This window comes from Erythranthe guttata, chromosome 7 (genome assembly GCF_056151865.1).
Source record: "Erythranthe guttata isolate IM_541 chromosome 7, IM_541, whole genome shotgun sequence".
Classification (NCBI taxonomy): Eukaryota; Viridiplantae; Streptophyta; class Magnoliopsida; order Lamiales; family Phrymaceae; genus Erythranthe; species Erythranthe guttata.
Genome location: NC_142539.1, coordinates 7598071 through 7610629, shown reverse-complemented (window position 1 = coordinate 7610629; position 12559 = coordinate 7598071). Strand labels below are relative to the sequence as shown.

General features: G+C 38.5%; 4 protein-coding genes across 4 annotated transcripts; 3 read left to right on the top strand and 1 right to left on the bottom strand.

Moving 5' to 3' along the window:
- Positions 1-352: 352 nt before the first annotated feature.
- On the bottom strand, positions 353-3695 carry LOC105972722 (uncharacterized). The gene is made up of 11 exons (XM_012997702.2): positions 3393-3695; positions 3122-3206; positions 2448-2641; positions 2264-2346; positions 1685-1730; positions 1545-1601; positions 1393-1447; positions 1187-1287; positions 1031-1094; positions 763-896; positions 353-663 (listed from the first exon to the last, which is right to left on the bottom strand). Exons 1-11 carry the CDS (start codon positions 3468-3470, stop codon positions 493-495), a joined length of 1068 nt encoding a protein of 355 aa, XP_012853156.2. The 5' UTR covers positions 3471-3695; the 3' UTR covers positions 353-492.
- A 1226-nt stretch (positions 3696-4921) lies between these two features.
- Positions 4922-9968, top strand: LOC105960723 (uncharacterized). The gene is made up of 3 exons (XM_088820241.1): positions 4922-5625; positions 6072-6711; positions 8991-9968. The coding sequence occupies exons 1-3, from the start codon at positions 5012-5014 to the stop codon at positions 9846-9848; spliced, it is 2112 nt and encodes a 703-aa protein (XP_088676367.1). The 5' UTR covers positions 4922-5011; the 3' UTR covers positions 9849-9968.
- On the top strand, positions 6858-8839 carry LOC105966735 (uncharacterized). The gene is made up of 2 exons (XM_088820860.1): positions 6858-8347; positions 8516-8839. Exons 1-2 carry the CDS (start codon positions 6877-6879, stop codon positions 8779-8781), a joined length of 1737 nt encoding a protein of 578 aa, XP_088676986.1. The 5' UTR covers positions 6858-6876; the 3' UTR covers positions 8782-8839.
- A 129-nt stretch (positions 9969-10097) lies between the features above and the next one.
- LOC105960719 (hypothetical protein) lies at positions 10098-12208 on the top strand. The gene is made up of 2 exons (XM_088820868.1): positions 10098-10345; positions 10454-12208. The coding sequence occupies exon 2, from the start codon at positions 10640-10642 to the stop codon at positions 12095-12097; it is 1458 nt and encodes a 485-aa protein (XP_088676994.1). The 5' UTR covers positions 10098-10345; positions 10454-10639; the 3' UTR covers positions 12098-12208.
- The last annotated feature ends 351 nt before the right edge of the window (positions 12209-12559 follow it).

The window sequence follows — 12559 nt, the reverse complement described above, 5'->3', positions numbered from 1 at the left end:
ACCTTTAGTAATTCTGACTGGAAGATATTAAATTAAATTTACCCTTAGCTGAAGAAAATTCAGACACAAAATCAAGTATTAATTTATTAGGTGTAGCTGCATGGTTGATGAGACTCCACGCTCAACAAATAGTAGACCAGTAGATGCTGCACAAATATTCCAATTTTTTTTCGTAAATTAGACTACTTATTTTATTATCCAAACACACCCTATAAAAATCATAAGCAACTTACTAATCTGTAGAAATCTGTATTTCATAAATATAAATAATTCATCAAAGACTAGCTAAGCCATTTAGTATTTACTAACGAAAAACAGGCACCGAGCGGAATACTTAATATCAAAGTTCGAATCCAGTGTCCAAGTTTCAAGTTTATTATTACACGAAAAGATCATTACATAATACACATTTTTTTTTAACCCAGCGAGCAGATTGAGCGCAAACTTACCTCGATAAGCTTAAAACATTATGCAAGCATCTAATTCTACCTACTAGTGTCTCGGTTTTCTCAGATTTTCCCAGCTAGAAAAAACCAACCTCAACAGAGAATATAAAACAGCTTGTAAACAAGAAATTACAAAGTTCCAACAAGACGAGGGCCAGTACCATGGATATAGCAATCGGAAGAAGAGACTTATAAGATGCCGAGGGTACCTCCCAACCTGTAAAACAGTATTTCGAGTTATATTTGACACTTAATTTCGGCACAAGAATAATTATACTTGATAGATTATACTTTATTACGTGCAATAATCACTCACGGGAAAAAGACAATCCAAGGCATCCCATGCTGCATGACGAACAGCTCTCGTTGGATACATTGGACCACCGGGCGATGTGAAGCTGTACAGACATGTTTTCAGTCTTGTACTAGTTGTCATTCTAAGTTCTAGACCTGTCGAAAAGAAATAAAATAAAAGTATTACCAAAAGTGATGTTACTACTTTATTCGATACAAAAAGAAAAGGAAAAAGAAACAAATCAATTCGTTAAACATGCCGCTCACGATTACAAATTAGCAGTCCTTACCTTGGAGAACTTTAAGCTCAGAGAGATAATGCAGAAGAACTGGCTCCACCTTTAGTTTTTGAAGCTGACAGCAAAGATATCAATTTAGAACAAAGAGTAGTCGACTAAGTCTCCCTGCTTGGGAATAAAACTTCAAAAGTATACATAGTTTGTTACCTGATCAGCCAATTCTGTTACAAATATGTCTGAGGGACCACCGATCAAGAAAGCGTTTGGAAAATCAGGAAACTGCTTCAAAAAGCTTTCAAGCTTGTCAACTGTAAAGATTCACATTTAAGATAAGTTTTCAAGTATTGAGGAAAACGGAACATACAATTGGGCTGTTGTGGTAAGCAAATATATATGTTGAAAGATTAATCAACCTGAGTTGTAAAAGAACATGAACCTTGAGAGAAGAAGAAACAGGTCTCTCTGAGCCTAATAAACGACCAGAAAATCAAGTTACAGCTAAATATGATTTCATGAAAAAAACATAAGAATCTGATAACGATGAACAATATAAAATGCTCGAGACCTGTAACGGGATCTTCTTTAATCTGTCAGAATATAGAGCAACTTCCTCTAGGAGATACTATAACCATTGACAAAGGTGATGTCCTAAAGTGCATACCTAACGAGGAATTTTAAGAATTTATATTATGAAAAACATCTCACCTGAAATAGACTTTGGAAACGCCTTGCATTTGTTTGGATATCTATCCTGGATTCATGCATATTAGATATAAGACAACTGCCTCAATCAAATTTCTAAGGCGTAAAAGAAAAGGAAAGGATATTTTGCTCTCTTTAGGTCGAAGGAAGTGATTTGTGTGTGTGTCGTGTGTGTGTGTTGGGAGAGGGATAACATTCTCAAACAGAAAAGGTATATATCATCGGATGTAATCAAAAAATTTAGGAGTTTCGAGGAAGTAAAAAGAAAGAGATATAGATCATGCAAACACGGAAAGCGGAAAGTAGCTAGTCGGAGAGGCATGTTTCTTAATAGAAGTAAACCAGGAACATATTTCTTCTACTTCTTTCTAGGAAAACTCACTCATATCTTATATCGTACTACCTACCACATTGCAAAAATCACAATTTAGATTTTCAAAGAAAGCTGCGCCATTGACAACGGTTATCAAACTGCTACTAGCTTTACCTGACTGAGAAAATTAAAGAACATGCTTGACTTAAATCACACTATAGCATGCGAAAGACACTTAGTATGCTAAGCAACAGGTAAAATCTTCTTACCAGAAGACGTTTGTGGAACCTTGGACAAGAGCAGAAGAATACCGGAGTAGGACCTCAGGATTATCAAGCTGAACCTCGAACAACTGCAGCGTGAAAGTGCAAGTTAGAAAATTGGTGAGATGTAATGAAAATTTTCAATTGTCACTGAAATGAAGGAAACTTCCACAATAGAGTAACGACATACCCACTTGTGGAACAAAAGAGAGAAAATATTCGATGCAAACGACTGGCTCCAATGTTGTACAATCAGATCGAGGATTGACTTCTCATTTTGGGGCATGCTAACAAAATAATCGGCAAGAACATCGTAAAAGCATATAGGGCCACCATACCTATCGTCCGCCACGGAAATTGAACCTTCCTCGCCAAAAATAATATCTGCTTTTTGAAAACCAGAGAAGTACCTTCAAACGTTAGAACCTCTAGTACCACAGAAAGTATTGTGGGGACTTTCTAATCTTACCTTCAAATACGATATCAATAGAAAAGATACACTGCAAACAGAACTCATCGAATAGGTTGAAAGAGGTTATTCGAAACCAAACGGACAATAATCGAGTTACAGAAACAGCGTCTTAAATTCTATTGCAGGAACCTGGAACCAGTAACATCACAACAATTATTTGCAGGCTCAAGTAGTTTTAGTTAAACATGCCAAAGAAAATTACCAAGATATTAATATGTATCGAAACTGATTGCCGGCTGCTTCTATATGTATGTAACAAATCGAACCTCTCCTTAACAGTTTTGCTTCGAATTCAAATTAAATTCAGTAACGGCATGCAGTATCTATGAACTTATCAATTAAGCGCTAAAAAACGAGAAAAACGTGCACCAAAATAATTCCTGTGATTTTACCTTTCGCACGGTCATCTACTTCCAAAGCTACGTCCGCAAACAACTCCTGCAACAAATTTCGCCTCTGCGAAGGAGAAGCCAACGCCTGAAGAATAAACAGCCAAAATTAATATCAAATATCAATCAATCACTAAAAAATTAAATTAAAGTACCAAATAGGAAAGTAATTTTATTTGAATTAAAGGTTAAAATTAAGGAGGAAAAAAAAGGAATCATCACATAAACAGGCAGAAACCCCATAAAATCGATACAGATTGAGAAAATTACATACACGGCGGAGCTTCTTCTCAATCTCGACGGCGAGCGCCGTGAGATAAGCCGAGCCGCGAGCCGTTGACGACGATGGCATTCTGATCAAATGTGAATCATTTCGAACGAAAAAAAAAAAAAACGGTCCTGTATATTTCTACTGCGGAGGCGTACGTATAGTATAGATACAGAAATATATGTCAATTTTTCTGAGGAGAGTGGAGATCTTTTACTGCGTGAAGATTGTAAAAATGGGGGTGTGAACGGAGATTGCTTGTTACCGACAGAGATGAAATCTGGTTTTCCATTTATGTATTTGTAATTTATTGTGGTTTTGATGAGTCAGCAAAATGGATATAGGTCCTTTTGATGACGTGGCGTTAAAGAAAGAGTTTTACTATTTTCACCACCTTTGTTATTTTACTATCATTATTTTAATTTAAAATCATAAATTCACCACACATAAACTCTCTATTTTAATAAATTAAAAAAAAATGGAGTTAATTATGTTAGAAAAAGGTTGGAGTTACTTGCATTGTTATCATCCGGCCTGATTTAGCACGACATAAGGAACCAAGGCCCGATAGTTGGCTCGTGCTGAAATGAGAAGATAAGATTGCATGGGAATTCGGGCTCATTTTCCTACTTATTTGTATTTTGATAAAGTCGGACCAAAACATTGAAACATGTAGTCCCGCAAATGTAACGCTCAATAAGTAGAACACGTTGTCATTAGACTAATTGAGACTGTTGAAGAGTTAACGAGTTGATCGTAGCTGATGAGATGAGGAGTTGACAAGGTACATGTGTTGAGAGTAGCTGATGAGATGACGAGCTGAGAGTGGCCGGCGAGATGACGAGGTACGAGCTGAGGGTAATTAGTGCCACCTCGTGACTTAGGCACTAAGGTTTGGAGAAATATATTGAATTTGAAATGACTCAGTTAATTAAATTAGGTCAAACTATGGCACTCGTAAGGCTTTTATAAATAAAGGGTTCATAATCCTCAAAATGAAAGATCATTAACATGAACATTCTCCCTCTTCTTTCTGAGTATATTTTTATGGGTGTTCTAATTTAGGTGTCAGAGTACTAACGCTTAATGTAACTCACTCAGCCTATTTCGGTCCACGATAAATTATGTTTATAGACTCGGTAATTGGATTTTTGAGGATTGTGAAAGAAAATCTAGTATTTATTTTGTTTTGGATTTATAAGAAATGTTAATATACATTTTGTTTTCTTTCTATTTTCTTAATTACTTTATCATGTATGATATATTTTTTTTCTAAATTGAAAAGTAACTAAAATCCAATTAAAATACCTAAAAACTAAAGTTGTTGAAGAAAATACAAAATAATTATAGAATATTTAGATAATTTTTTTGATATAATCAAACCAATTATATAATATTTTATAAATTATAAAATAAGGGTAATACACAATACTTATAAAAATAAAATACAAATAAATTATGGAATTGCAAAAAAAAAAAAGAAAAAAAAAAAGAAAAAACATAATTAGCTAGGGAGCATTTGCTAATTGAAATTTACTCATTTCTCATTTCACAATTTATTTCTTTGAATCCAATCACAAAAGTAGACTTCAACTCCAATGGGCGCCTGAAAATCCCTCCGAGAAATGAGGCCGCCCATTCGAGCCCGAATCCCCTTCTCCGCCGCCGCCCACCGCCGCTGCCCAAAAGACGATGACGAAAATTTCATAGCAATGCTAAACGACGTCGCACGGAGCAAGCAGAGCTGGACAATTGCCCTCGACAACCCCACCATTTCCGCCCGCCTCACCCCCCTCCACATCGAGGGTTTCATCCTCCATAACCTCCACGACTCGAGGTTAGCTCTCCGCTTCTTCAATTTCCTCGGCCTCCACAAAAACTTCCGCCACTCCACGGCGTCGTTTTGCTTGCTGGCCCACTCCTTAGTCCAGTCCAGGCTCTACTGGCCGGCGTCGTCGCTCTTACAAACCCTACTGGATAGGGAACAGAACCACCGAAGTGCTGTTGTGTTTCGGACTTTGTTTGATTGCTATAAAAGATTCGATTTTTATTCGGCCTACGCTTTCGATTTACTGATTCAGAGCTATGTCCAGAGTCGAAAGGTTCTGGATTCGGTTGTCGTTGTGAAGTCAATGAAGGAATGTGGTTTGTTTCCTGAAGTGAGGACTGTGAGCGCAGTTTTGAATGGGTTGATCCGAATAAGGAGATCCGATATGGTGCTCGTCTTGTTCGACGAGATGTTGTCATGACCCACGACGGTGACGGAGGCGGCAACAACGGTGGCGACGGTGGTGAGTTGAAGAACGGCAATAATTTTGGAAGTGAAGTGGGATTGAGTTTTGCAGCTGGGCCGAATGCAAGTGGGCCGAAATTTATTAATGAGCCGGGCCCAAGTGAAATTGAAGATTGGAAGAAATTAATTAAATATCTTAATTGTTATTTTCAGATTTTAATTATTTTTTGAGATTTTTGTTATAAGGGTTGGACGAGTTGAATGAAAGGCATTAAGCCAATTTTCAGAATCTCTCTCTTATCTCTGTATTCTTCTTCTTCCCCAAGTTTTCTTCCTCTCTAATTTCTTCCCCCAATTTCTATCTCAATTATCAATTTAATTTCTACTTTTATATTATAATTAAACCATAAAAATACCCAAAAATAGCTGGGATCTTACATTTGGTATCAGAGCCAGGTTTTGATTTTCAAACCTGGGAGCATGGCTGCGAGAGTGACAGTTGAGGCACATAAAGATTATATTGAATCTATGACGAAACAAATGGCAGAAAATCAAAAGAAATTTCAGAAAACTTGTGAAGAGCTGCATATTCAAATGGCTAAATTGGTAGAGAAGTTTGAGCTGTATTACCCTCTCCCTGAAGATTCGGTAAGAAACTCCTCTGAACCTCTAATTCTAAACGACACTGAAGGGTTTATATCAAGTCAAAAAAATGAATCCCCTAAAATGGAAGAGTTGATTGTGTTTGATGAATTGTCTGAAAGAGTAGAAGTGGAAAAGGAAATAGAAACTCATATGGTAGAATTAGCTAAAGAAGAAGATATGATTGAAGATGAGGTCTACATGATGGAGTCGGTTGATAGTGAAGATATTACTGAAAATCGGGAAGTATTGTTGTTTGATGAGTCGTTGTCTGGGGAGCATGGGATTGAAAATATAGTGGAGTTTCCTGTTATAAAAGAGGTTGATGATTCAGATATAACTTCTGAAAGGTCTGGGAATTTCATGAGGAACTTCAATGTGCCATATGAAACCTTCAAACTACTTGAGCTATCCTGTGAAGAAAATGTAGTTCAAGTACCTAGATCGAAGGTATTTGTTGAAAGGCCCAAGAGGAAGTTTGTAACCGGCCGGATAGTATACTTCGGATCAAATATATGGAGGCATGTTACATTGATTATCTTGCCAAAAATATTTCGTCCGTCACCTGAACCGCCTCCCTATCAATTGAAGAGTATTGTCCAACTGCCGAGGAAGATGCTTATTGATGGGAAGGTGGACAAAGCTAATGAAGAAGGGACTTACTATGACTTCAATTTGTCGGTACTTGAAGCATGTAGTAATTCTGAACCATTCAAGGTCGATTCTAAACCTAGCTCTAGAAATGAGTTTTCCACGTTTGATGGAACAAATCCTAGGGGTTGGTTGTTAAATTGGACAGGCTACTTTCGGCTGATTCCTAAAATGTCAGACCAACAAAAAAATTATTTGGCATCATGTCATTTTGTAGGAAGGGCTGCCACTTGGTATGGGCATATATTAGAAAAGGGTAGAGGTTTAACTTGGGATTCTTTTGTGAATCTTGTGTTGGCTAGATTTGAAAATCTAATCGAGCGCAAGAAGATTCTTGTTGAAACCAACCACCTCAACACAGAATACTCACTTGTGCAACACATAGATGAGTTTGAGGAAATAAAGCCTCATTTGCTACTGTTAAATGCTAGTGTTTGTGATGAAACTTATTTCATGAATAGTTTTGTGAGTGATAAAGCAGAGATGGAGAAGGGACTAATAGTAAGTGAAGCTGAAAAGGGATTTATGAAAATTGCGGTTGGAAATGGTACAACGAAGGGTTGCTCAGTCGAAGTGCTATGTGATTCTCACGGTTGGAAAGTAGAATTACTCGAAGGTGTTTTAGTTTCAGTTCGGTTTGTGCCTGAGGTATTAAAAATGCGAAATGATCGCATCGAAGAGGATTTCAGATCTGCAACTGTCAATGTTGCTTCAGTAATTTTATTGCAGGCTTGTTCCGGGTTCAAGGTGTTGAAGCGTGCTACGTTGATGGTCTTACCGAAAAGACCTCGTCCATCACCTGAACCTCCACCGCGTTATTGCTTAGTGTTGGCAGGGGTGAAATCCGTGTTCTTGAGTTCTCTAATTTTCTTATGTGTTAGAAAAGCGGAATCGAGCAATTGCGGTTTTGCAATGGGCACATTCTATGGGGTTGTGAAGACACTGCGTAATTTACCGAATCACTTACCTAATTCCTTGGCAGATTTAGGTTGGGAAAATTCGGGAAAATTATTGAAGACAATCTATGGGGATCAAGTTAGAGTTCAACAGGTCCGGTCCGAATTTGTACCGAGTATGGTCCGTTATGAATCATCTCCAGATAGGTGGGTGGAAATTCAACTCATACCGAGCTTGGGAGAAGCGCTTTACGGGTACACTTTAGCACTCCTATCCTTAGGCCCTTATTTGGGCAGTACTAACGAAGAAGCATGGTCATTTATCAAGGACAGAACATCGGCACTTGAAGTAATTCAAGAGAATACACATCGAGCTCCAATGTTTATGGAGTGGTTTGCAGTAAAGAAGAAAGCATATCGAGTTTTTGAGGTGGGTAAGGAAGTTTACCATATACTTTCACCATTTCAACAGAACATCGAAGCACTTTGCAGGAATCAGGAGTTTTACGATCGACATTTTGGTATCTACGAAGTCATTGGTAAGGATGAAGATCATCACTTACAAATTTATCCTCTCAAAATTATGGACAAACACATGATAAAACGATGTAATGCGGATGTCACTCAACTTCTGAGTCAGTCGAAAAATTCCGGTCCCACTTTTGCTAGATGGGCCGATCACTGTGCATTGTTGATTTGTTTCCTAGGTTATGATCCTTGGGGACAAGGATCGTCTTCAGCGGGGGGTAATGTCATGACCCACGACGGTGACGGAGGCGGCAACAACGGTGGCGACGGTGGTGAGTTGAAGAACGGCAATAATTTTGGAAGTGAAGTGGGATTGAGTTTTGCAGCTGGGCCGAATGCAAGTGGGCCGAAATTTATTAATGAGCCGGGCCCAAGTGAAATTGAAGATTGGAAGAAATTAATTAAATATCTTAATTGTTATTTTCAGATTTTAATTATTTTTTGAGATTTTTGTTATAAGGGTTGGACGAGTTGAATGAAAGGCATTAAGCCAATTTTCAGAATCTCTCTCTTATCTCTGTATTCTTCTTCTTCCCCAAGTTTTCTTCCTCTCTAATTTCTTCCCCCAATTTCTATCTCAATTATCAATTTAATTTCTACTTTTATATTATAATTAAACCATAAAAATACCCAAAAATAGCTGGGATCTTACAGATGTTCGTGGGAAACGACGGGCTAAGACCGGATGTTTATGTGTACACCGCTGTGATTAGGAGCTTGTGTGAATTGAAAGATTATGATAGAGCAAAGGAAATCATTAGCTCGGTTGAGAAGAATGGAGATTGCAAATTGAATGTGGTTGCGTATAATGTGTTGATTCATGGGCTATGTAAGAGTGGGAGAGTGTGGGAGGCCGTTGAGATCAAGAAAACATTAGGGTTTAAGTCTTTGAAAGCTGATGTCGTGACATATTGCACTTTGGTCCTCGGTTTGTGTAGAGTGGATGAGTTTGGACTTGCGCGAGACTTGGTGAATGATATGGTGGGTTACGGGATTGTTCCAAGTGAGGAGGCTTTATCGAGTGTTGTAGATGGAATTAGAAAGAAAGGGGAGGTTGGTGAGGCTTATGATTTGATTGATAAAGTCGGGAAACTTGGGGCAATGCCGAATATATATGTTTGTAATGCTATGATTCACTCCTTGTGTAAAGATGGCAAGTTAGAAGAAGCGGATTTGCTTTTCTTGAAGATGGAAAAAAAGGGGTTGCTCGTAAACGATGTAAGTTATAACATCATCATTCATTCGTTCTGCAAAAGAAGAAAAGTAGACGAAGCCGTTTCCGTTCTTGGCAAAATGCTCGGTGCAGGAATAGAACCAACAGTTTACCCATATAACATGCTAATTAGTGGGCAGTGCAAGTTGGGGAAGTTGAGTGAAGCCCGTGCACTGTTTGCATCAGATTCATCCGGCAATGAAGCGGGTCTTCTCTTCTCCACTCACCACCTTATCCTTCTGCCGCTCGTCATTCTCGATAGCAAAACCCAGCGCCGTTGCCGTCAATCCCAGATCTAACATATCCTCTCGATGTGAAAGAGAGCACCACTACAAAAAGAGAGAAAAGAGAGAGAATTTAAAATTCTGGCTACTTTAATGATTTCAACCGATAATTAATAAAACTACCCATTATTGAGACTATTGAGTCACTAAGAATTTCACGTATTAATTCGTCAAATTAGCAGACATCAAGAATGTGTACGTAATTATCTTCGGATTAAAAATATTTTTATTATAATAACATATAGTTTGAGGACTGAAATGAGATTTTATTTTCTTGTATTGTACTCCAATGCAATTAACCTTTTCATTTGCGGGAGCCCCATTCGGCCGTTCCATTCACGCGCTTATCACAAAGAAAGAACATCCATCGTTTCGTCGACCCTCAAACCGTTATCACGGACGTCTTTTTTAACGGAAACCGTCGACGTTTAATCTCAATCCTTCGCCCTCTTCCTCAGTTGTAGATTGTTGCAGAGAATTCTAAGATCTTTGCGTGGATTAACGTACTCAAGGTAAATTTCTGATCCCCTATTTTATTTGAATTTTAAGCTAATTATTTTTTTAATTATCGCGCAAACCCTTGTTGATTGTACATATATCAATTGATTTTTCCTGTTTAGGGTTGATAGATTTGTTCTTCCCGATTTGCCAAATCTCTGAATTGATAAAATTCATCAGGAACCATATTGATTTTCTGCTCAAAGAATGAGTTTTGCGGTGTTTTTTTTATGGTTTTTTTGCTAAACTTGTGTAAAAGGTGGGGTTTTTTTCAGAAAATCCCACAATTGATTAGATAGGATTAAGAAATGGGGGAAGATTTTCTGACAAGCTTAGGTTTCGAAAACTGCCCACCATCAACATTCTTGTCAATGGATTCAATCGCCACCTGTCACGAAGAATCGGACCGAGATATGAATCGGCATAATATTCTTTCGGGACCACCGGATATCAATCTGCCGTTTTCAGTAGAGCAAAGCCCTCCCCCTCAATTGTGGAGCACCGATCCGCTTGATATTCTCGATGCTGGTCTTGGATACCAAGCCATTGACTCGGATAAGCTTCTCGATTTGCCTAAGACGGGTCGAAAGTGTGCTAAGAAATTGGATAGTGTCTGGGGTGCTTGGTTCTTCTTCAGCTTCTACTTCAAGCCCGTTTTGCAAGACAAATCGAAATGCAAGAACATAGTCAACGGGGTTTCGTCGGGCTTCGAAAAATCCGATCTTCAACTCGATGTCTTCTTAGTGCAGCACGATATGGAGAACATGTACATGTGGGTTTTCAAGGATCGGCCCGAAAATGCACTCGGTAAAATGCAGTTGAGAAGTTACATGAACGGTCACGCTCGTCCAGGTCAGCGTCCGTTTCCATTTAGTGCCGACAAGGGTTTCGTCAGGTCTCATAAAATGCAGAGGAAGCAGTACAGAGGACTCTCTAATCCACAGTGTTTACATGGTATTGAGCTCGTTCCATCGCCTAATTTTACAGCCCTCGACGAAGAAGAAAAGAAGAAGTGGGTCGAATTAACGGGTAGAGATCTCAGCTTCTCTATCGTACCCGAGGCGAAAGAATTCGGTTCTTGGAGAAATCTCCCAAATACAGACTTCGAACTCGAAAGTTTGAAGAATAACAACTCGCACACTAATCCCACAAAGAAACTGCTCAACGGGTCGGGTTTGAATTTATCAACTCAGCCACTAAACCAAGCAATAAACGGCAATGGAATCGATCTCTTATCTAACAAGAACAGGAAAGATTTATTCGAAGATTGTTTCTTGCCGAACGATCTTAACGGAGAGTTCCACACTGTGGAGCAGCCGCATTGGTTGAGTGAGTTTAGCGGTGTGATGAAATATGTGTACGGACCCGTAACTGCGGCTAAAACTATATACGAAGATGAAGAAGGATATTTAATACTTGTTACTTTGCCTTTTGCCGATCCGGAAAAGGTGAAAGTGCATTGGTGGAATACTCTGAGTCACGGTGTGGTGAAAATATCGTCCGTGAGTACTGCTTGTATGCCGTTTGTTCAGAGAGGCGAACGGAGTTTTAAGCTTACCGATCCGGCGCCTGAGCACTGTCCACCTGGCGAGTTTAAAAGAGAAATCACGTTGCCTACTCGGATACCTGATAATGCTAAACTTGAAGCCTACTTTGATAAGAGTGGAACGGTTCTTGAGATTAATGTGCCTAAGCATCGCGTGGGGCCGGAGGAGCATGAGGTTGCTGTGTGCCTTCGCCCGCCGAATGAATTTGCCTTGTCTTGAAACGAGGTATTAATTTAAGTGGGGGGAGATTAAAGTACTGATTGAGTAGGGATTTTACTAATAAGTAATGAAAGTTATACATAGATTATATTGATTTTTGACTTGGCTCGAGCTGCTCTTTGCACCTTCTTCTATTTTTTTTTTCCCTAGATTGTTGATAGTTTTAGTTTGGGATTTTATTTTATTTTTTGGGGGTAAATTACCGTTACCCTGAAGTAAGACTAAATAACTTAGAAACCTTCGTGATATTGGTCATTACAAATACCCCTGAGCTATTTCTCCCAAAATCTTGAATATTCGTAATGAATTTCCAAATTTACCCCAGATATAATACCCATAGATTTGTCATTCTTTTTGTTTAATAAAAGGGTAATTTAGACAATTCATTCATTCCGTTAAGGTTTCCAACGGGCTGTTAGTTTTAGGGGTTATTTGTAATTTACCAATACTATATGGGTTTTT

Bases quoted from the DNA above. Each gene is read 5' to 3' on its own strand.
- LOC105966735 (XM_088820860.1), top strand. From the start codon at position 6,877: ATGCTTATTGATGGGAAGGTGGACAAAGCTAATGAAGAAGGGACTTAC. The intron at 8,348-8,515 runs GTAAGGATGAAG...TTTGTTTCCTAG, and splicing joins TGGTATCTACGAAGTCATTG to GTTATGATCCTTGGGGACAA.
- LOC105972722 (XM_012997702.2), bottom strand. From the start codon at position 3,470: ATGCCATCGTCGTCAACGGCTCGCGGCTCGGCTTATCTCACGGCGCTC. The intron at 1,288-1,392 runs GTTGATTAATCT...GAATCTTTACAG, and splicing joins CATGTTCTTTTACAACTCAG to TTGACAAGCTTGAAAGCTTT. The intron at 664-762 runs GTGAGTGATTAT...ACTGTTTTACAG, and splicing joins CCTTGGATTGTCTTTTTCCC to GTTGGGAGGTACCCTCGGCA.
- LOC105960719 (XM_088820868.1), top strand. From the start codon at position 10,640: ATGGGGGAAGATTTTCTGACAAGCTTAGGTTTCGAAAACTGCCCACCA.
- LOC105960723 (XM_088820241.1), top strand. From the start codon at position 5,012: ATGAGGCCGCCCATTCGAGCCCGAATCCCCTTCTCCGCCGCCGCCCAC. The intron at 5,626-6,071 runs GTTGTCATGACC...TTGGTATCAGAG, and splicing joins CTCGTCTTGTTCGACGAGAT to CCAGGTTTTGATTTTCAAAC. The intron at 6,712-8,990 runs GTATTTGTTGAA...GGGATCTTACAG, and splicing joins TTCAAGTACCTAGATCGAAG to ATGTTCGTGGGAAACGACGG.